Source organism: Ictidomys tridecemlineatus, chromosome 2, assembly GCF_052094955.1.
Source record: "Ictidomys tridecemlineatus isolate mIctTri1 chromosome 2, mIctTri1.hap1, whole genome shotgun sequence".
Taxonomy (NCBI): Eukaryota; Metazoa; Chordata; class Mammalia; order Rodentia; family Sciuridae; genus Ictidomys; species Ictidomys tridecemlineatus.
The window spans coordinates 151,095,082-151,119,529 of NC_135478.1; the positions used below are offsets into that span (position 1 = coordinate 151,095,082).

The 24,448-nt window shown below is 38.3% G+C and overlaps 1 protein-coding gene across 6 annotated transcripts; it reads right to left on the minus strand.

Annotated features, from left to right (window-relative positions):
* Positions 1–66: 66 nt before the first annotated feature.
* On the minus strand, positions 67–23,821 carry LOC101970514 (protein FAM221A). 6 transcript variants are annotated; one of them, XM_078039970.1, is made up of 8 exons: positions 23,490–23,821; positions 19,487–19,660; positions 15,403–15,593; positions 12,559–12,765; positions 6,472–6,579; positions 5,974–6,009; positions 4,508–4,587; positions 67–330 (listed from the first exon to the last, which is right to left on the minus strand). In XM_078039970.1, exons 1-8 carry the CDS (start codon positions 23,552–23,554, stop codon positions 262–264), a joined length of 930 nt encoding a protein of 309 aa, XP_077896096.1. In that variant the 5' UTR covers positions 23,555–23,821; the 3' UTR covers positions 67–261. The 6 variants fall into 6 exon arrangements, with proteins under 6 accessions (XP_077896096.1, XP_077896095.1, XP_077896098.1 ...); XM_078039969.1 differs by having other exon boundaries at positions 4,508–4,590; XM_078039972.1 differs by lacking the exon at positions 5,974–6,009 and having other exon boundaries at positions 23,490–23,820.
* Between the last annotated feature and the right edge of the window lie 627 nt (positions 23,822–24,448).

Consider the following 24,448-nt stretch of genomic DNA (forward strand, 5'->3'; position numbering starts at 1 on the left):
TGTATTTTCAGTTTAACTTCTATGAGAATAACCTAATTTCCCTACCCAAGAGAGAGAAAAAGCATATACAAAGTAGTAAATCATTTATTTTTATCAAAATAATATAAGTCAATTTCTCCTTTCAATAAATGAACAAAACATCCAAAAAGACATATTTACACAATAAAAAGTAAATAATTTGAGAGAAGATAAACTCTATTATTACATTTAAATGAGCAGAAAGACATATTTGCATGATGGTTTTAAGCTGTCCAACAGCCTTCACAAAGGTTTTGTAGTTGATGGCAACGGAGATTTTCCTTTCATCTTAGCTGCCTTTTCCATTTTTACCTGTAAATTTAAAACATTCATTTATTTACTAAGTAGTAGACCATTCTAAGGAACAAAAGACTGCACATACCTCATTTGGATTCAGGCCTTATTTATCACAACCATGCCACTCAGTTAATAAGCTGCCATATACTAAAGCCCAAATCCGATCCTTAAAGAGATATGATTGCCTGTTTTTAAGTGCTGTGATTTTAACTTTACAGAAGCATTTTAATAAAAACAATATATAAATAAACATTGCTTTAGAAGAGAGGATCAATTAATTTGAACTGCTAGTAAAGAAATTTTTTTTAATACTTAAAAGCCTAACTATACATCCAGCCTGTGCACATTGCCTACAGTTACAGAATGCACCTAAGCCAGCCGGACTGTCTCTGACACCTGGACTCCTTTAAGGATGCTTCCCTGTAATTCTGGTGTCTATATTCCCACAGTGTTCTTCCCAAAGGCCTTGTCCTCCTCCACTGGAGTTCAAGCAAAGCAGCCGCATACATTCCCAAAGTGGCAGCCTTCTAACATTTCAGACTCATGTAATAACCCTTCCCATGGGATTAAAGAACAAAAAGCAGAACACAAGCCCACCTGCTTCTTACCCCCACTCATATTCACACACCTCAATTTTCATAGACAAGAGAAGGGGACAGAAAATAAACGGCATGGCAGGTGGAGACAGGGCTTCCTAGCTTCCAACCTGGGAGAGAGAGTGTGAAGAAACCAGGAGGGACCTGGTAAAACCAGTCTATCCAATCCCATCAAATCAAAGCAACAAATTCCCAATAATAAAAGTAATAAAACTAACCTGTACTTCTCCCTCATTATTTTCTCTCTCCTCTGTGAAACAAACCTCATTCAGGAACCATGCATTCATGTCACTGTCACACACTATTATCAGTCAACAGGTCATCTGAAGGACCTCCAAAGGGCACCCTACTCTAAGGCAAAGATTACAGGTTTTGGAGGCGAAAGAAGAGCATTTGAATTCTACCTCTTTATCAAAGATTTGGGGCAAGAAATTTAACCAATAGTTTCTCATTTATTTTTTTTTAAAAAGTCATAGTAATAGCTACGTCTCAAGGTTGTTGTGAAGGCATAAGTAAAATTATATAGATCAATATAATTGATCAATAAGTACTCAACAATTGCTGCTCCCCTGTCTCCTCTCATTTAAAGCCAAATGTGAGATTTGCAGTAACACTTGGTAGGAACGACTACTGGAAATTGAACCCAGGGTCACTTTACCACTGAGCCACATCCCCAGGCCTTCTTATTTTTTTTTATTTTGAAACAAGGCTCACTCAGTTGCTGAGGCTGACCTGGAATTTCCAATCTTCCTGTCTCAGGCTCCTGAGTGGCTGGGATTACAGGTGTATTCCACCATACCCAATTATATTAACTCTTTTTTTTTAAATGCAGCAAACATGCAAAACAACAAACAAAAGCAGTTTACTCACTTAAAATAAAACTTAATACATCCATCTAGAGTCCCAAGTATCTCCTTCTCCTACTTTCCCTTTCTTTTAATATTTATTTCCTGGGGCTGGGGATGTAGCTCAGGGGTAGAGTGCTTGCTTAGTACTGGTAAAGCACTAGGTTGGATCCTCAGCACCACATATAAATAAATAAGATAAAGTTATTAAAAAATGTTTAAAAAAATTAATTCCTGCATAAAGTACCTTGCACCTAGCAGATCTTTCATACTTGTTTCCTTACTAAAATTCTCCTTTCTTGGGGAAAAGAGAACAATCATCATCACAGCAGAAGAAAATAATCTGACCTGATATATAAAAGAAGCAACTTTTCAATAACCTCCAAAAGTAGCTGCTAAACCATGTTACCACCAAGGCTTCAACTGTCCAAACCAACTTACTATTATCATAAGATTCTTCCAACACCAAATGTTAACAGTGATTGGCAAAGGATAGGAGCAAAACCCAGATACCCACATAGCACTGCTCTTGAGAGGGATCCTAAAGAGATACAGTTTGCTAATAGTCCCTTTCCTCTCAACAGTTCTAGAGTAAAAGACAGGGACTACTGATGTGTGAGATACATGTCAACTCAGAAGAAATCATTCCTGTTGGGGTTTCTTAGATTTGAACACCATTAATCATACAGGCTAGACAGGTTATAAGTTGTCTCATAAAGCCATAAATCACACAGGCTGAGGAGTTATGAACTATATCTCATAAATCCAGCATTCCAGGTTTACTGCACTCTGGATGGGCCTGGAATATCCTTTAAAGCATTCATAAATAAGAACTCCTTTCATTATCTTCCCACAGGCAAATACACTGGCATGTCTTCAACACTGTCACACTACCCAGGCCTCTGGAGGACATAGACTTCTAGAACCCAGAACAATTAAAATCAATCTGTGAATGTATGTGTTCCAAAAATGAAGATCAATTTCATTATAAGCCCTACCCTCAATGAGGCTGCAAAAAAAGCATTTTTTTTAATCATTCTGGACATTTTATCTCCCTCCCTGATGTCCTCCTACTACCTCTTTTCTCTTTATTATGGTCTAAAAGTTTCTGACCTCGACCCCCAAATTCAGATGCTGAAATTTAGAAGGTAGGACCTACAGGCAAGGATTAGGTTATGAGAGCTGGCACTTTGTGCATGGGACTAGCGCCCTGTGAAGGAGGCCCCAGAGAGCTGCCTTGCCTTGTCTACCACGTGAGGGCATAATGTGAAGATGCCATCTGTGGACCAGAAGGCAGCCCTCACCAGACACTGAAATTGCACACCTAGATCTAAGACACCCAACCTCCAAAACTGAGAAATAAAATTGTATACAAACCACACAGTTTAGGAATTTTGTTTCAGCAGTCCCAACAAACTAAGACAACCTTAAGCCAGAGCTTTCCAAAAAATTTTCAGCAAAGATAGAAAAGTTTAATATCTGTGCTGTCCTTTAAGGCAGTCGCTAGCCACATGTGGCTTCTAGGCACTTGAAATGTGGGTAGTGTGACTGAGGTAATTCATTTCAAATTTTAAGTCATTTAAATTTAGACTCACAGAAGCACTTATGGTGAATGGCTATAGCACAGATAGATCCATCTCAAAAATTTCTACTGTCCAGGACTGATCAGGACTCTCCCTATTTGTTTCAAAAGTCTTCATCAGGAAAGCTAAGCTAATCTATCTCCTACTCATTTCCTTTGCTCTTGGATGGTAAATTTATTTGGTATTCTTTTTCATATCTGTGGTTATTCAATAAGCTCTTATCTAAGAGTCATAGAGGATACAACAAAAAGTGATAGGAGGCCTGGGAACACATCATACCACACTGCTTGGGTCCTAGCAATTGTTAAGACCTTTATTTAGTGGTCTCTCTTTAAAAAAAAAAAAAAAACTATCAGGAAATTTTAACTTGAAACCAAAAAAACAGATTAAGAATTCAAGGTATATTCAATCTTCATTTGACAATTTGTCGGTTTTTATGATACATGTTTTATTTCTAATGAGCACATATTGTACATATTCATGAGGCACAGTGTGATATTTCACTACGTGTACATAAGTGTAATGACATCAGTGTAACTGGCATATCTATCACCTTAAACATTTATTTTCTCTAGGTGTTGACAACATTCCAAAATTCTACAAAATATGTTGAAATGTACATTTTATGGTTGTCAACCATGGGAACCCTTCTATGATACAGAACACTGGAAGTTAATCCTACACCTCTGTACCTGTTAACCATCCTTTCTCTATCCCCTCTCCCTGACAATCACATATTTTAAATTTAAAAATAAATAGATCAGGTACATTAAGAAAACACAAATTCCAGATACACGTGGGCATGGGGTTATAACTCAATGGTACAAAACTTGTCTCGCATGAGTGAGGCCCCGGGGTTAATTCTCAGCAGCAGGGCAGAGGGGAGTCCATATAATTTACAAATATGCTGACAATTGATATTGTTATTTTATTTGTATATTAATCAATATTTGTGACCTCTATAAATCAATCTTAGTATATATCACATTATTCATTAGTCCTACTTCTTTCTGAATAATTCTACGTAAACCTCCAGGCCTAACACCAACTATAAGTAAAGACTTTGCAAATTATTTTTTATGATATTCCACATTCAATGTATAATCATTCTATAGTATATTTGTGATAACTAAATGCTTAATACCAGTGAGTGTCCTTAAAAACCTACCCTTTCCTGATATCGTCTTTCAAAGAAAGCCATGTCATCCTCATCAGGTCTCCTCGAGGAAGAATCTTGACTACTTGTACCTACTGACATTGAAACAAACTAAGGAATGACATATTTATGACATATATTCTCCCAAAGTTGAAAAAAATACAATGAAATATTTCTTCCTGCTAGGTGATATTTTATTTTCTGAATGAGAAATGGCCCAAGAAGTCCCAAGACCTAATTCTTTTTAAGAAAGAATGGCATCACAAGACAGAAGTAAACCAATAGCAGCAAACATTCTCTCAAATATTCAACTGGCTGTATTAACACAACGTAGCTATTCCCTATGAGTACACTTAGCTATGTCCAACTTTTGACATTACAACTAGAAATCCATGCTGTGCTTTGTACATGAAGGATAATATAATACAAAAGTATGATAAATGCATGATGTAATACATTGCTGTCTGCATTACTGAGGCTTTACTGAAGCCTTGTATAGGCAACCACAATGATGACACTATCTGCTTTGAATTTTAGCCATCTTTCATAGTATTTATTTTGTAAAATTAATGAAGTTCTAATTTGTAGGCTAAAAGAAATTTAAATCTGCTTCAGTAAGGAGAATCCAGTTTTCTTTGTAGATCCTCTAAAAGTCTATGGAGAAAAGTTCACCTTCAGTACAAATGAATGTCTTCATTAGGTGCTTTCATTTCCAAAACAAAATAGAACTTAGACATCTGTTCTTCTGGTTTCTAAAGTATATAAATTCACCCTCAACCAGCAACCATAAAAGCATCTAACCCCAGTAAATTTCCACAGGGTCCAACCATATCTCAACTATCCTCACAAAAGCTTTGTTGAGAAAGCTTACAGAATGAAAGGAAAATCCACACCTCTGGAAACTCTGGGTCTATTCCTGGATCAGGTTGGGCCATTTAAACTATGTCCTTGCAGACTCCCTTTCCCAGACTTGCATTTTAATGGTACATGATCACTCTTACCAGAGGCAACTACAGAAAACTAGCATGCAGAGTCTGTACTTGCTGAAAAGTAGCCCTCGAAAGCTCTTTTAGATGTCCTTTGCCACTGCATCATTGAAGATCACTATACAAACTTCTTTAAAATTTAGTGTTGGTATGCCGTGCATCGGCATCAGCACTGGGAAACTTGTGCTTTCTCCTTTCCAATAAGTTAAAAGAACTTAATTGACCTCACCTGCCCCATGCCGTGGCTGCCATTACACTCAGTCTAAACTGAGGCTTAATGCAGCAATTGTATCAATCTTGAAATCAGCCACAATTGTGGTTTTTTGTTGTTGTTGTTGTTCAATTTTTACATTCAATTATTGCTTCCTTGAGTGTTGATTTTTTTTAAGCAACATTAGAATCTCTTGTGGAGAATGTCAGGGTGTATGAAGATACAAATAAAGTCAAAGAAAGTTCTCATTTTAAAATATTAAAACCTAAAATATAACATACCAATTTCCAGAGCACTTGCCCAGCATGCATGGAGCCCTAGGTAGGATCCACACCACCAACAAAAAAAAACAAAAAATCTTTAATTTCTATCCTCAATATTTTCATTCTTTTTTTCAATAAAGGAAATACAGAATAATAGTTGTTTAAAATGAATTTATTTGCTCTTAATGTATGAATGGCAAAATCCTCCTAACCCATGGTTATCTCCCCTTGGGGAGAATCCAAAGGATGGAGGTAATCAATCCACCAGAGGGCACTCTGATTCAAACACCAGGGCCATAGAACCAGAAAAAGTTCTAAATTTTAATTTATATTATTATTATCAGATTCCTTGTTATTCTCAGATTTATCTATTTTTTCCCAATAAAAAAATGAAGTTGCTTTCTTTCTTGCAGTGTGTGCCAATATAAAAGTTTAACTTTGAGGTCAAATTGTGGTAATAGTAGAAAGAAGAGAAGATAACTACGTCCAAAAATATTTCTCACTCTAATTCATTACCATTTGTTAGTGTTTCTGGAGAAGAAGTAGATGGTCCTTGCAATGCTTTTAGAAACACGTAGTCCGTGGCTGTAAGTGGGGAATTTAAAAATTCAACTGAAGGTGCACCTGAGAACAAAACACATGCAGAATGAAAATCTGTACTTATAGGAATACACACAAGTTATTATGTCTAATGTGAAGTAAATTAGAATCTAAGAAGACTCAAAGGAAAACTTCTTTTGTTTAGCTTTCTTGAGATAGAGTCTCTCTGAGTTGCCTAGGCTAACCTTGAAATTGTGATTCTCCTACCTCAGCCTTCAAAGTCATTGATATTACAGGCATGTGCCACCATGCCCAGCAAAAAACTCCTTTCTACAAAAAAGAAAATGTTAGCTGGGTACTGTGATGCATGCCTATAATCCCAGCAACTCAGGAGGCTGAGGTGGGAGGATCACTTGAGCCCAGAAGTTCAAGACCAGTCTGGACAACACAAAATCCCTTTAAAAAAAAAAAAAAAACCCACAGGAATTTTTATTTCAATTTTTATCTGTGACATAAAGGAAATTGGTGTAAAAAATGTATTTTTGCAGTTCTCAACCCCTTTCTTCAAAATATTTTTTATATGAATAAATATTGTCCACTAGTGTGCCTATGTCAGCAAATCACTAAACGCTAATATGGTTACAACCAGAAATCTCTGGTTGACGAGGATAGACTAAGTGTATTTTTAATCTTTTCCTGATCTAAAAAAAAAATCCAAAGAAGTATAAAAAATAAAGAAGAAAGCTCCTTCCCCAATGACATAAGGAAATATCCACCATCCCCAAACCACAAATTACAAAGACCTTAGTGCCTGGACTTGGTGCTTAGTGCCTGGACTTCTGGACCAAAAGGAAAAGTACAGAGAAAATGTGCACTTCCTCCAAAACTACCACTTCCCACAGCCCTGTCCCCACATATGGGCACAGGGAAGGAAAGAAACTTTTAGCCCTAAATGGTTTTAAAGTTAGTCCTACCTTGTAATGTGAACAGTATAGAAAAACTGTTCAGTCCTTCCAATTCTTGGCCCCCTTCCTGTCCCCAGCCACCCTCTCATGTGGCACATGAGAATATAGGAGTGGGAGGGGAGGTTCAGGTCCATTCAGGCTCTAGTGCTGTCCTCTGGTTGATGCATGTGTTACTGCTCTCAGATGCTCAAGGATGGCCTAACTTGGCATTTGGTTCCTCAGCTTGATAGGACCTGGTGGCCTCATACTGGCTCTCACTGGAAGTACAGACTCCCTCAAAGTTTGCCACTCCTTCTATGGGATCCCCTGGCTTAGGACCCACCTTCGGATCTGCTCTGGGGTTACCTTGTCCCCCTATGACAGATGTCAGGGCACTGCCATTATCTCACATTTGAGTTACCTGCCAAGCATTCCCTGAGAGCTAGGAATGATGGTCCTTGTGTACCGTAAAGGAACTGCATCCCAGCCAGAGGTCACCTCGATTTAGGGGCCTACATGGCTACAGGGACCCTCTGCCCCTGGGCTCCCCCCAACTTGACTGTAGGACAAAAACAAAGTATGGAAGCATATATCTCCTCTCCTCAATATCACCTCTCTGTACCTTCTTCCTCTATTTCCTGAGAGGCCAAGAGGAGAGATTTTTCTTTCTGAATACTATGAAGATACTTGGGTGATAAAATACTAGAAATCACAAAAAGGCAACGATGCCAGCTACTATCACTGTTGTTTGGCATTTATCTGAAAGTAGTAGCCATTAAATTAATCAAAGTAAGAAGTTTCATAAATATTGGAAAGAGGCAAAAATACCATTATTTGCAAAATATAGTAAAAATATGTTTAATAACTCTAACATTAAGAAATAAGACTGATAATAAAAATAGCAGAAAACAGGGCTGAGGATGTGGCTTAAGCGGTAGTGCGCTCGCCTGGCATGCGTGCAGCCCGGGTTCGATCCTCAGCACCACATACCAACAAAGATGTTGTGTCCGCCGAGAACTAAAAAATAAATATTAAAAATTCTCTCTCTCTCTCTCTCCTCTCTCTCACTTTAAAAAAAAATAGCAGAAAACATTTCCTTTTTTATAAACAAAGAGAAAACATAATGGAAGAAAAAACATGTATGACACTTATTTATTTTATTTTTTAGTTATATAGATAGACACAATATCTTTATTTTTATTGGGTTTTTTTGGTGCTCAGGATCAAACCCAGAGCCTCACACGTGCTAGCAACTGCTCTACCACTGAGCTATAGCTCCAACCAAGGATAGCTATTTGAAAAAGAGATTAAATAACTAGAAATAAACTTAATTAAGAACTGTGCAGGATTTCTAGAAAAACAATTTCAGAATCTCACTTAGCTTCACAGAAGAAGATAAATGACAACATTTCAAAAATATCAATTATTTCTACCTCAATCAAAACACTATATATGTTCTCAATTTAAATGATAATTCATTTTTATAATTTCACAAAGGATGCTATAATTCAGTAAAAAAAAGGTAAGAATGACTCAAAAAAATTCTAAAGTAATAAAATTAAGGTTGCATTAATAAAAACAATATGGTAAATTGTACAGAAATAATGAGGCCAATTATGGAGGCCATTGCGTTCTGTAGGTCGAAACCAAACATTAGCTGAAGAACCCAGATCAAGTTAACTTCTATGAAATTGCTTACTTCTCAATAGATGAATGGCTTAAGAAATTGAGGTATAGGGGGCTGGGGATGTGGCTCAAGCGGTAGCGTGCTCGCCTGGCATGCGTGCGGCCCGGGTTGGATCCTCAGCACCACATACCAACAAAGATGTTGTGTCCGCCGAGAACTAAGAAAATAAAATATTTTAAAAAAAAAGTTCTCTCTCTCTTTCCTCTCTCACTCTCTCTTTAAAAAAAAAAAAAACTGTTAAAAAAAAAAAAAAGAAATTGAGGTATATATCCCACACTTACTATATGGTTGTATTATACACTCCACACACAGTGGAGTCCTAAACATCATTAAAAAGAATGAAAATTATGGCATTTGCTTATAAATGGATGGAATGAAGAGCATCATGCTAAGTGAAATTAGCCAAACTCAGAAACTCAAAGGTCGAATGTTTTCTCTTATAGGTGGAAGCTAGAGTAAAAGAAAGGAAAGGGGGAGGGAAGAATAAGATTACCTAAAGAAGCAATCAAACACTAATAGGCAAGAGAAAGGAAGTCTAGGAGAGTAGAAGAAGGAAAAGGGGGTGGACAGGAGGGAAAAGGGCAAGGGAACAGGGAGATTAGGAACTGAAATCAGTTTCCACGCATGCAAGAATATATCCAGATGAACCCAACTCCTATGTATAACCATAAAACTCTCATATTAAAAAACAAAACAAAAGGAAGTTGTTTACTTCTCTGTGCTAAGTCTCCTAGTGTGTAAAATAAGACTACTCTAACCCATGGAGTTGTTGGGAGGATTAAATGAGGAAATACACATGAAACTGTTGGAATAACCCCTGGCACAAAGCTTCCACCATCATCATTATCTTTGTACTTGTATTTGGATTCTCTATAGCTGATTCATGAGCCTATTATAATCATGTACCTATTAAAACTGCAAATTCTACTTTACTTACGGAATTTAACAAGTTAGATCTCTAAACTACCTAGAGTAGAAAAATGCATAAACATATCAAGTCAATCTTAGAAGATGAACATAAACAGGAGGAAGAATATCAAAACACCATGAAGCCATCAAAATTTTGTATACATAATATTGGCACAGGACAGACAAACAGGCCAGCAATACAAAATAACAAGTGTGATAGTCTGTGAAAAAGTTTCCTATTATTTGACAAAGAATGGTGTTGGATAACTATCCACCAATGTGGACAAAACGTGAAGTTAGACATAACTACCTCATAGTTTCACAAAAAAGACAACAATTCCAGATGCCTGGAAAAGCTAAAAATGTAATTGCATATTAAGGTAAAATGAAGAAGAGTATGTTTCTAAAATTAGAGTAAGAATAAATTTGAATAGGGAAGGCCTGTCCAAAATTTAAAACTATGACTTTTTTCCCCTAAGATTAAAAGATGGACTTAGGGATATAGCTTCGTGGTATAGCATTTGCCTGGAATGTGCAAGGCCCTAGGTTTGATCCCCAACACTGAAAAAGAAAAGATTAAAAACAAGTGACAGATTGGGAGAAAATACAGAAAGAAAGAAAGGATTAGTTTTCAGAATATATAAAGAAGAGTTTGCATAAGTCAATGAGAAAAGATAAAAGACAAAAACAAGCAAAAATATAAAATAAATAAATATAAAATAAATAAAATAAAGATATTGTGTCCAACTACAAGCAAAAAATATGAACAATTAATAGAGAGTAAAATAGCTAATACATATGAAAAGATCCTCATCTCACTAATAACTAGAGAAAGCAAATTGAAACAATAAACAATTTCACACAACAGACTGGCAAAAAATTAAGTTTAGTAATATCAATGATGAACTCAAATGTGATAAAGTAGGTAAGATGAATCACCACGAGAGGAATTAAAAACAAGTCTGGGCTGCGGATATTGTTCAGTTAGTAGAGTGCTTGCCTTGCATGCACAAGGCCCTGGGTTCAATACACAGCACCAAACAAAACAAAACAAAACAAGTTCTAGGGGCTGGGGTTGTGGCTCAGTGGTAGAGCACTTGTCTAGCACGGGTGAGATGCAGGGTTCAATTTTCGGCACCACATAAAAATAAATAAAATAAAGATATTGTGTCCAACTATAAGTAAAAAAAAATCCAAGAAAGAAAACAAGTTCTGAGACTGGGATTATAACTCAGAAGTAGAGCACTCGCCTAGCATGCATGAGGCACTGGGTTCGATCCACAGCACCACATAATAATAAAATAAAGATATTGTGTCCACCTATAACTAAAAAATAAATATTTAGGAAAAAAAGAGAAGTTTTTGCATTTGGGGAAGACAACTTGCATTCGGCATATATTAAAAATTCACATGAGGCATATATTAAAAATTCACATGAGCACACACTTCACCCCAGCAATTGTACTTCCCTATAGCTACCTTAAAGTCAAAGTCATAAAAGGACACAAGGAAGCAAGTTCAAGTATTTTTCTGGACAAGATTGTTTGTAATGGCAAAAAAGATGGAAACTTAAATGCTATGAACAAGGAAATAGCTAAACTGAAAAACTCCAGTGTGGAATACTGTGTAGGAATGAAAAAGAATGAAAATAAATTCATGTTCCTGACATAATAGGCCTTCAAAATTTTTCTAAGAAAAAGAGGTAAACTGTAAAAATGTGTGCTTAAGAGAAAATTAAGTTAGTTAATGACAGCAAATTACTCTCTGGGAAAGAAAGTGGTGTAACAAAAAGTGTGTACAATGGGACTTTATATTTCATTTCTATTGTTTGAAGTTTTACGAGAAAGTATTCATGTATGTTTACATAATTTTAATGAAAAAATAAAATGTATCTTTGTTGTAAAAAGAAAATAAAATTCCCACATAGAAGTGTTTAATGTAGACAGGGAACATATTCACCTCCCCAATCTCCCTCAACTCTCTTAAGTTTACAGCTACCTTCAAGAGTTTAGAATATATCCTATTAAACCTTTCCTATATTAGTTAGACTTACATGTACACAGAAGATATATGGGGGTACATACATGTATGGACAAATTTTATATAGATGTGATTACATGTATGCAGGCAAAGGTACAGATACACACATGAGGAGAGGCCTACTGTTTTCCAAAATGAGATGATCATAATGCTAAAAACAGGACAAAATAGGGTAACAAGTAAACCATATCATGTCAAACAAAATAAACATTATTTGGCTATCACAAACAATGGGGATATGAATTGGGATATGTACAGGTACTGAAGTAGAAGTGATCTTTTTCCTTGTTTTTTATTCCCTAAATTTTCTATAATGACAATGTATCACATAGTGGCAATGAAATCTTCTAAAGATTAACAATCAACTGAGGGAATATTTTCTAAAAAATAAACATGATGAACATAAATTGCTCAACAAAGACTTCACTACTGTTAGCGCCATAAAAATCATGACAAGATCACAATTCATCTGTCATCACTTACCGATCCCACTGTCATCTAATCGCATGTAGCCTTCTGCCAGTGAGCTGAAACCAGTTAATCCTCCCATTGCTGCATAAGGAACTTCCTGTCCCACTGGTTTTCCCTGAGCCATTCTTTCTTGCTTTGTTTCCACGACTGTGTCATGGGCATATGCAGGCTGACCACAAGCACACGTGAAAGAGCTATGGAATCCTGAACACTTGGAACCTGAATAAAGACGGAAAAGATGTTACATGTTTAAAATTCAGGAACTGTACTGTCCACCCAAAGGATATGTTTTGGCCAAAGATGGCTGAATCTAGATCCTCTGACCCTTTATCCCAGTGCCCCTGACCTCCCTGCAGGCCACTGCTCTTACTTCTGAAAGATGGTCAAGTGGTAAGTGGGTACATAAGGTACATAGAAGGAAAAAGATTTTTTTGCAAAACCAGCTGGGACTAAAGAAAGGAAGTTAAAGAATGCAGTATAGGAAATGCACATATGATGGGGACAGCCCAGTGGGCAGGTCCAGGTTGAAATCATATAGAATACCCTACAGATCAACTCCGATAAAAGCCATACAGAAAAACCAACCCATAAACCCAAAAAAGATCCAAAGGATAGTACTGATGAATGCTACAACACCAAGGAGTCATGAAAATATTATGCCAGGTCCAAGAAGTCAGTCACAAAAGACCACATATCCTATGATTTAACTTACATGAAATGTCCAGTATAGGCAAATCCATAGATATAGAAAGTAAACTGGTGGTTGCAAAGGGGTGGAGAGAGATAGGAATAAGGAATAACTACTAACAAATATGGAGTTTCTTATTAAGGTAATGAAAATGTTCTAAAATGTATTATGCTGTTACCTGCCCAAGATTCACTTTGATGAATATATTTAAAATCATTAAATTGCATGTCTTAAAGATGTGCATTATATCTAAATAAAGTTTTTATATTAAAAAAAACAAGCCATATTGGAATGGAAGCCAGAATATATCATTAGTAGAATCATTACCAGTTCACACCTCTCAAAAATAGAGAGAGCCATGACACATAAATCTGCTTTATCCAACACTTATATGATGTCTTTGAAACATGTTCATTCCTGCTCCTTTCAATTAAAATGTTTTAGAGGTTAAGTTTCCCTTATCAAAAGTTTTGGGGCCTGGAAATATTTCAGATTTTAGACTTCTTTGGATTTTGGAATATTTGCATAGACTACACCCCAATCTGAAAAATTTTGAGTATCATATCAGCCCCCCAACCAAATTTTTGTTTTATAACAGGGATTGAATTCAGGTGCACTCAACCACTGAGCCACATCCCCAGCCCTATTTTATATTTTGTTTAGAAACAGATTCTGATGGAGTTGCTTAGCATCTCACTTTTTGCTGAGGCTGCTTTTGAACTCGAGATCCTCCTGCCTCAGCTTTCCAAGCCTACTGGATTACAGGCATCCACCACCTCACCTGGCTCAGCTCAAATATTTGATGTGTGAAATTCTTTTTAGAAATCTGAAAAGGGGCTGGGGCTGGGGCTCAGCAGTAGAGCGCTCGCATAACTCATGCAAGGTGCTGAGTTCCATCCTCAGCACCACATAAAAATAAATAAAGAAATAAAGGTATTGTATCCAAGTACAACTAAAAAATACACAGACATTTATATATATTTTAAATCTGAAAAAAACTTAGTTGAGGCCTGCAGTTGTAACTCAGTGGTAGAGTTCTTGCCTAACATGCACAAGGCCCTGGGTTTGATCTCCCAAACAAGAAGAACAAAAGAGCAAGAAGCAGGAGAGAAGAACAAGAAAAATTTACTTGATTAAACTCCCACTTTTTAAATGTTTGAATCAGATTGGATCGTGTCCTGTAATTCTCTAAATAAAATCTATTCCCATAATTTATGAGGTTAGAGTTCATGATTACTAAGCATGCCAATAACTCTATGTATCTATACATTAAATTTTGCTTAGTTGTTTTTTTTTTCAATTCAAGATAAGATAAAATTCAAAATGAAGAGATAATTGCAGATATCAAGAGACCAAAATACCAAGAGGCTGAATTGTGTCTGCAGGTGAGGAAGGTCATGCTCATGCCTACCACTATATTTCAGTGCCTGGAATGATAGTGCCTAGGACAGAGTAGGTGCTCTGATTTATTTCCTGAATGAACTGATGTGATGTGAATGCCCATTTGACTCCTCCTCTCTTAGGCTTTTGTTGAAAAGAAGAATAAGAAGAGTTGTTTTTGTCAGGGTTGGATCATTAATAAAGATATTTTATTGTGGGAGATTAGTATTGGAGATTGAATTCAGGGACACTTAACTACTGAGCCACATTCCCAGCCCAATTTTGTATTTTATTTAGAGACAGGGTCTCCCTGAGTTGTTCAGCGCCTCACCATTGCTGAGGCTGGCTTTGAACTCAAGATCCTCCTGCCTCAGCCTCCATAGCCCCTGGGACTAGAGGTGTGCCCCACTGTGCCCTACTAATAAAGATATTTTGTGTAAGTAAATTAAATATATATTTTGCGTTAAGTAAATCCACATATAATGTAATTTCATGCGTGAAACTCTTATAAAATAGGATGATCATAAGGAATAATCCAGGGCCATGAATAATTTAGATAATATGTGTGAGTTAATGAGGGTCTTCCTTGAGTTCCTTATCCACATCTATCTCGGTTTTAACCAAAGTCACTTTAGCCCCACATAGACACCCTCCCTCCTGTGCTCTATCCCAGTCTGCTTAGCTCTTTAATATTGACTCTGTACCTGATTAAACTGGTACAAAGATACATTCAATATTCAATAGAGAAATTCAACCAACCTGTGGCTATGTATAATAGTGTAACTTACATGCATTGCATGTAAAACCAGGTGCAGGGCTGTGTTGATCAGCAAAGTGCTTGCACCTGCAGCGAACAGGCTGCGTGCCATTCAAAGGCACAAAAAGGTAAGCCCTGCACTGGCAGCCAGTCACTTGGCAAGGCAGATCAATGGGGCGCTGCTGTGGAATTGTTTCAAAGTCAGTTTTATGTTGCTTAAACCTGAAAAAAGAAAGGGAAGATATACAAACACAATTGGGTATTGCCAAAAGTTACAATCTCTATTCTGTCAGATGCAAATACAATTCTGTTTAGTTTGGTTTTGCTATTCTTGTTAATAAGGAAAACAAACTCCCCTGTATGCAGTATTTGTCAGCTTTGGTCAGAGGGAATCTTCGTACTTTTAGATTTTTATTTTAAATTAATAAGAAGTTTCACAGCAATACCAAGATACATAAAATACTTGCTCATCATTGTGGATCCTTTGATATTATATGCATAACTTGAGAGTGTCAAAAAGGTTCTTTATAAAAATGCTTTTGAGGGGCTGGGGATGTGGCTCAGCGGTACAGCGCTTGCCTCACGAGTGCAAGACCCTGGGTTCGATCCTCAGCATCACATAAAAATAAATAAGTGAAATAAAGGTATTATGTCTAACTACAACTAAAAGATAAATATTTTTTTAAAAAAAAGAAAGTTCATTTTGGAATATATGCTCTAAAAAATAATTACACATAAAGAAAAAGCATTGTGCATAAAAGCAATATTAATAATAGTATCTATAATAGCAAATATATACCATATGTGTACACGTGTACATATATATATACACACATATATGGAATGGATAAGCGAACAACTAGGGGATAGTTTTCAAATTTTTTTAACACTTTCTTCAAATAAAATCTTTCACAGAGAAATGCAACCTCAGACCCAGGTAGCCTGAATATGAAATAACAAAAGCAGAGTCAGTAAAAGCAGGAATTGAAGCCCCCCTTCCCTTCCTTAACCTGCCCTTCCAGCTGCTGCACCCTTGAGTCTTGCTCACTTCTCAGTGAACACATGATAAACACCACTGGGCTAGCTGGAGTATCACACAGGTATTAAAAATCTTGTCTGAGATTACTATAATAATGTAGGTTATTATTTATATAATAAAAATATATATCTTCTGTGATTCTGTCATTAAAAAAGAGCTCAATATTTTATACACACACAAAACCAACAACTAAATAAACTATGCAAAGAAAAATTACGTAGATAAAGCTAGTAGTATAACAGCAACTGGCTGTTGGATGGTGTGTGTTCTATATACCTCCCCATTTTCCTTAATGACAATGTCTCACTTCCATAACAAGGGGAAAAAAATAGTTTGAATAGAGATCTCAGTACTACAAATTTCTCCATTGAATTTGGCTGGGTTTTTGAGGGTCAAATCCATGCTCTACAAATGCTACATAGATAAGAAACTAGCATGAAATCTTTACAAGAATAAATTATAAAAATATCATAAATTGCAATGGAGGAAGGATAGCATATTCAACAAATGGTGCTGGGAAAACTGGAAATCCATATGCAACAAAATGAAATTGAATCCCTTTCTCTCACCATGCACAAAAGTTAACTCAAAATGGATCAAGGAGCTTGATATTAAATCAGAGACGTGGCATCTGATAGAAGAAAAAGTTGGCTATGATCTACATACTGTGGGGTCGGGCTCCAAATTCCTCAATAGGACACCCATAGCGCAAGAGTTAACAACTAGAATCAACAAATGGGACTTACTCAAACTAAAAAGTTTTTTCTCAGCAAAAGAAACAATAAGAGAGATAAACAGGGAGCCTACATCCTGGGAACAAATCTTTACTCCTCACACTTCAGATAGAGCCCTAATATCCAGGATATACAAAGAACTCAAAAAATTAGACAATAAGATAACAAATAATCCAATCAACAAATGGGCCAAAGACCTGAACAGACACTTCTCAGAGAAGGACATACAATCAATCAATAAGTACATGAAAAAATGCTCACCATCTCTAGCAGTCAGAGAAATGCAAATCAAAACCACTTAAGATACCATCTCACTCCAGTAAGATTGGCAGCCATTAGGAAGTCCAACAACAACAAGTGCTGGAGAGGATGTGGGGAAAAGGGTACACTTGTTCATTGTTGGTGGGACTGCAAATTGGTGCAGCCAATTTGGAAAGCAGTATGGAGATTTCTTGGAAAGTTGGGAATGGAACCACCATTTGACCCAGCTATTCCCCTTCTCGGTCTATTCCCTAAAGACCTAATAAGAGCATGTTACAGGGACACTGCTACATCGATGTTCATAGCAGCACAATTCACGATAGCAAGATTGTGGAACCAGCCTAGGTGCCCTTCAATAGATGAATGGATAAAAAAAATGTGGCATTTATACACAATGGAGTATTACTCTGCATTAAGAAACGACAAAATCATAGAATTTGGAGGGAAATGGATGGCATTGGAGCAGATTATGCTAAGTGAAGCTAGCCAATCCTTAAGAAACAAATGCCAAATGACTTCATTGATATAAGGGGAATAACTAAGGACAGGGTAGGGACGAAGAGCTAGAGAAGAAGATTAACATTAAACAGGGATGAGAGGTGGGAGGGAAAGGGAGAGAGAAGGAAAATTGCATGAAAATGGAAGTTGATCCTCAGGGTTATACAAAATTACATATAAGAAGAAAAGAGGGGTAAGAGAAGAATAATACAAGTGGAAGAAATGATTTACAGTAGAGAGGGTAGAGAGAGAAGAGGGGAGGGGAGGGGAGGGGAGGGGGGATAGTAGAGAATAGGATAGACAGCTGAATACATCAGACACTAGAATGGCAATATGCAAATCAATGGAAGTGTAACTGATGTGATACAGCAATCTGTATACGGGGTAAAAATGGGAGTTCATAACCCACTTGAATCAAACTGTGAAATATGATATATTAAGAACTGTGTAATGTTTTGAACTACCAACAATAAAAAAAAATATCATAAATTTACCAAACCCTTCTTCAGTTCTAAAAGATAGCAACACATGCCTCTCCTCCATCCATCACAATGTTTTTAACTGAGATTGTTAGATAAGCTTAAAGTCAATCCATATACACATTACTCATCCTAGCAACTGCCTAAAACAACCTCTGGCAAAGTGCAACTGTAAACAGCAACTACACAAAAAGTCTCTCAAAAATGAGCCCCAGGAATTCCTATCAAAACAAGGAATTTACCCTTCAGTGGTTTCCTCAGAACAAAAAAATCAAAGTTGTTGCCTGAAAACACATAATAGGTTCAGTGGTCTTTCTGTGAAGCAGTTTGATCATTTTGATCTTTACAACTGTGAGAAGGTAGTAAAAATCTGAAGTAGAGCATGTACACAGAGAAATGCAAACCTTAGACCCAGGCAGCCTGCATGAAGGACTGGAGCCCCCTATACCTCCTTTGCCCTGTGATTTTCTTGGAACATGATCCTTATAACCAAAAGCAAACATTGTAACAAAAGCAGTGTATGCTTATGTTTTTATTTCTAAAGAAAGGTTCTTTAAAAAAAAGTATCAACACAGCTGTTCTTTAAGATGGGAAGGGTGATTAGTAAATTTGAGGAGGAATGGTCCTTTATCAATGGGTAGCATGGGACAGGTGGACACTGCTTCCTAGCCAAACTAAAAGATCCACAGCAGAGTTGCAGGAGCAGCAATATCTTGTTCACCAAGAAAACAGACGTGCTTAAGGCAATAGTCTATGAGTCTAAAAGAATAGAACCAAAAAAAATTAATGACAAAAAACTTTTAGGTATTTCTATTGTTTTATGTAAAGGCCTATTTTTTAAGGTTTTTTTTTGTTGTTGTTGTTGTTTGTTTTTAGTTGTAGATAGACTGCGTGCCTTTATTTGTTTACTTTTATGTAGTGCTAAGGATCAAACCCAGTGCCTCACACTTGTGAGGCAAGCACTCTGCCACTAATTTACAGCCCCATCCCAAAGCTTATTTTTAAATGTTTCTTAATCATCACATTATTACTTATGGAAGGAGAATATGTTTTGCTATTGTTCTTATTTTCTAGTCATGAGAAAATAGCAATAAACTATGTTACCTATGTGTACAAAAACACAGTGTCTCCGGGCCAACGAGTTTACAATCCATTCCTGTTGGTGATCGCCAGCTCACAAATAACCTGTTCTGTAAGCGCATAGGTAAAACTTTCTTCTTGTATTCTTCATATTCTTCAGGAGTAAAAAGTTTCCCTCCATCGTCCTCACCAACAATTCTACAACAGAAAACATTGGTCTTATTATCCTTGAGAATGTTCTAGGTTACACATACTAAACCCTAATTAAAACTATACTTGTATAGGTAAAGGAAAGGCTGCTTTGAGGTTTTTTTGTTTGTTTTGTTTTGTTTTAGACACCTATTAAGAGCCCCATTACAAACAATGATAATAAAACTTTGCTTCTGATGGCATTCAGCCATGCTACCCCAAAACATGACTCCTTGGCATTTGAGGAAGCAGCAGAAGCAGGAAGGCCACTTTCACCTTCCCTGTGTTCTTCTTCCCTGCAGTAGGTCATACAACAGTCATTCCAGAGGTCCCCTCCCCATACCTGGAGGAAAAGCACATGCTGGAGGAGATACCCTGACAGGGAGAAGAATCTGACGAATAGGCCTTACTAAGTGCTCCCCAATTTGTACCATTAGGACACACCCTTTTGTCCTTTGGTCATACTTCTCCAGGACTATCCACTCTTCATCAAACCTAAGCATAAAAACGCACAAGATCTCCTGTTTCTTTGGGTCTTCACTTCTGAAGGGTCTTATAAAACTGAAATAAATTGGCAAGCTTTTCTCTTGTTAATCTGTCTTTTATCATAGGTATCTCAGCCATGAACCTAGTGATGACTGAAGAAATCTTTTCTCTCCTGCTATTCCCTGATAACAAAGGATTATAAATTAAAAGTCAATGATTTCATACCATCTGCCTTTACTGATTAAGGCATATCAATGGAAGATTACTATATATTTATCTCAGTTTCTCCTGTGACTCTGAGTCAGACAGATTCGTTCTTCTCATTAAAATCGAGAGCCTAAGCTGCTGAAAATCTAATGTTTTTGTCTTTTAAAAAAATAGTACCAACAACAACAAATCAATGAAGAAGCCAACATGACTAATTCCATACCTGAACCTAAGCCCTGGCCAGGAGTTTAAATTTATGTAGGTTCTAAAAACATGCTTGGATTTGCACAGGCTCATACCGATACCTGGGTATTGGACAATTAGGTGTTTCATTGCTTAATTTCAGATTCCAAAATTTTATGGGAAAAATCAAGCCATCACAATTTCTGGAGGAAAAGAAGGTACAACCAAACAAAGGTCTTCAAAGAGGAAGACATTTCTCCATGAAAATGCCCCCTAGCTTCTAAAAATCATAAAAAGTGTCATTTGTAAAACACAGCATAACTTTTTTATGGAATACCTACATTTTTCTGAACTTGAAACTGTTAGTTGAGGTACAAAATAAAAAAAACAATTATGAAATCCTTCAACCTTCTTCCTTATTTAAGCAATTAAGATATACAATAGAAAAAAAGAACTTTTTTTTTTTGTTATTCTTTTTGTTGTTGTTTGTTTTGGCAGAGCCCAGAGGTACTCTGCCACTGAGCTACATCCACAACCTTTTTCATATTTTAATTTGAGACATCTTCTCTCTATATTGCACAGGCCACCCAGGACCTGTAGATCTTCCTGCCTCAGCCCGGCAATTTGCTGAGATTGCTGGCATGCAACCACACCTCTGTCCAAAGGACATTTTCTTCCAAGGAAAACTGAGGATAATTACACTTTATTATTACATTCAAGAAGAATACCTACAGAAAACAGAAAGGTATCTATCTATCTATCTATCTATTTATTTACACTTATATTACTAGATGGATACAATACCTTTATTTTGTTTATTTTATGTGGTCCGAGATCGAACCCAGTGCTTCACGCATGCTTGGCAAGCCCTCTAGCACTGAGCCACAACCGCGGCCCACAGAAAGATCTTAAAATAAACCATGTTTTTTTTTCCCAGAGTTGGAGATTTAAATCATGACCTCACACATGTTAAACAAGCATCCTAAATCTGAGCTACATTCCTGGGCCTTTTTTAAAATTTTGAGACAGGTCTCACAAAATTGTCTAGGCTGACCTGGAACTTACTACAGGATTCCCATGACTAAGTGCAGATCTTTTAAGGAAGAGATTGTTTTTCAAATTTTAAACCAGTGCCTCTCAAATTTTATTGTATTTCCAGATCCCAGGAGGTTTCCTTCAAATGCAGATTCAAATTCTTAGATCTGGGGTGGGCCTGAGATTCTCTTTTCCAGCAAGCTCCCTGGTCATATCTATATTACAGTTCTCAGCTTCAGGCACTTCAGCAAGGACTCTACACTTCCCCTCCCATCTATCTCCCCCGAAAACAGTTAGGCATGACCAAATCAAGGAAAACTGAGGAAGAAAATTTCATTTCTGATGGACACTCATCTTTTTGACCCTTCTCACAGATCCTCTTTCATATCTAAGCACCCAAGTCCAGTTTTCCTGGCCTTTCTCAAATCCTGATGTTAAACAAGGGATCTGATAATCCCTTTTTATTAAAGAGAAATGTTGGTGCTATTTATGCTTGCAAAAATAATATCCACAGGCCTTCCCTTAGCACTTTCTGGGCAAGGGACAAGCGGAGGCCCACAATCCAAACATCTAAATATCTAAGTTCTCAGTTGTGAGAAATAGAAAGTTCAGTGGTCTGTTTCAAAACACACTCCTTAGCCTTTGGGGGATGTAAAGTCCATTTTACCTACAGTCCTTCCCTTTGCCCACCCTGATTGTAAAATTAGCCAGTCACGTAGATTATAACCCCAGGCTCCTCCTATCAGGACAAGCACAGCCTTAGGGATAAAAGCAGGTGGACTGCCCTCCCTGCTCCCAGTGTGCTTGCTGGAGATTTTCTTTGGTGGCATGCCCTTCTGTATTTCTAACATTAGTCAACACCAGGGCTCAGCAATTTGCTCCCAGGGAAAATGCACAAAAACACGAAGGTTACCGGAGCCGGTTCTGCCCTGGGTAAGGGCTGAGTGTAGTTTCTATAACCTGCCTTACCCAGACCCACCCAAGAGGACATGGGGACTGATCCATCAAGTTCCCTCCACAATCTCACCATTCCAGCTCAGAATTTTCAGTCACTTCTAAACTAGCAGTCAGCTGAGAAACCCATCCGCCAGAGAACCCATCTGCCCAGGACCCATCCCCAGTCGTTGTTGTGCTCCCCACACCCTCGCCCGACCTTTAGAGTAACCAGCTTTAGGGAGAGTCGCCTTCTGCTTAGGTCTCCCAAGCCCAGCCAGGATTGTGTCACCTATCATCCGTACATGCAGAGCTCTCCCCTTCAACTTCTCATCCTTCTGCCAGTCCCCTCGGTATTCCCCATTCCTCTGTTTTCCAACTGTCAACATTTTTTTGTTAGAAGATGGGGGAGGTGCGAAGGAGGGTTAAAAATCCTTCCATCCAAGTGCCTCAGCCTTTGTCAGAGCCTTGACAGTGAATCACATCCTCAAGCCAAAGGAGAGGCTGTTTCCTGTTTGGGATACAAGACTCCAAAGCCATGAAAACCACACCCGTTGGGGTGCTTTTGTCCAAACCAGGACCTCGGGGTTGGGAGCACGTTCCAAGTTCACGACTTGCCCTAACGCTGGAATAACGTGCGAGCTCGGGGTCTGCTAACTGAGTGTGCTCAGTGTGGGATTCTCCAGGGGCCACATAGGAGTGGGGGAAACCACGGGGCTCTGCACGAATATAGTTAACATCCCTCTTGGAAGGGGAGGCAAACCCGCCGCGGCAGACCCCGATGGCTGCCTGGAACTCCGGGTCAGCATATTTAATTTCAGCAAGTTAATCTAGGCCTCCCTCAACAGCCTGGGAAGAGATTCCCCGATCCCCAGCGCTCGCCCGGCAGCAGGTCTCGGCCAGCGCCACCAGTCCCCCTCGGCAAGGGAGACCGAGCCGGGCCCGGCGTTCTCGCCCGGTGGAGGGGCGGGACGTGAGCCCCGAGCGGCCTCACCTGCGGTACTCCAGGTACTCGTCCACCGCCGCGGCGCCGCCGGGGGGCAACCTCAGCCGCTCCATGGCCGCGGGGAGGCTAAGACGCCTGCGCCACTCGCCCCGAGCTCGCCCTGCGCGCGCCAGCACACAGCCGAGCAGCGGGGAACAGCCCCGTGGATTGGCCCAGCCCGCAGATCCCCGTGGGCGGGCGCAGAGACCGCGCAGGAGGCGAGCGCTGCTACCTGGCCCCGCACAGGCAGAGGCACGTGAGCCCCTGTGCTGCAGCACGGCCCGGGCCGCGTGGGGGCAGTTTGCAGCCGGCCAAAGACAATTCCAGTCACCGCTCCCTTCTGGCCAGTGTCCTTGTGAGTAACAAGGGAGAACAATGCCTTGTGTATCACGGATTCATGGGAAATAGCTCTTTTCACTTAATCCAAGTCTTGGAAACAAGTGATTTCCAGAAGGTCCTGGTGTGTTTGAAGCTGGCTGGCCTCACCACAATAGCAATGTTTTCAAAATTGGCTTTCAACACTAATGAGGGGATTGAAGGTATTATTCAGTGGTAGAGCATATGTTGGGCAAAAAGGAGGCCCTGGGTTCCATCTTCAGGACCACAAAAAATAATCAAATTTCTAAAAAATTGATATACCCATAGTCATGGGTATTTGAGTCTAGTTTGACAAGAAAACATGGTCCTCAAAAAAAGTACATAATAAGTTTAAAGGAAAATAATTTAGCTTTTGATGGTTTGTTTTTCAGGGTTTTTGTTGTTGTTTTGTCGGGTTTTGATTTGTTTTACATTTTTGATGCTGGAAATGGAACCCAGGGCCTGGAACATGGTAGAGAAGCTTCTGCCAGTGAACTACATCCCAAACCCCAAGTTTTTTTCCTTTGTTATTGTTGTTATTTATATATATATACACACACACACACACACACACATATACACACACACACATCTTCATTAGTTGTTGATGA

Excerpts from the sequence above, each read along its gene's own strand:
- LOC101970514 (XM_078039969.1), bottom strand. The coding sequence starts at position 23,554 with ATGGAGCGGCTGAGGTTGCCCCCCGGCGGCGCCGCGGCGGTGGACGAG. Across the intron at positions 6,580-12,558 it reads ATTAGATGACAGTGGGATCG|GTGCACCTTCAGTTGAATTT; the intron begins GTAAGTGATGAC and ends TTTTGTTCTCAG. Across the intron at positions 6,010-6,471 it reads TCCAGAAACACTAACAAATG|GGCTCCATGCATGCTGGGCA; the intron begins GTAATGAATTAG and ends GATCCTACCTAG.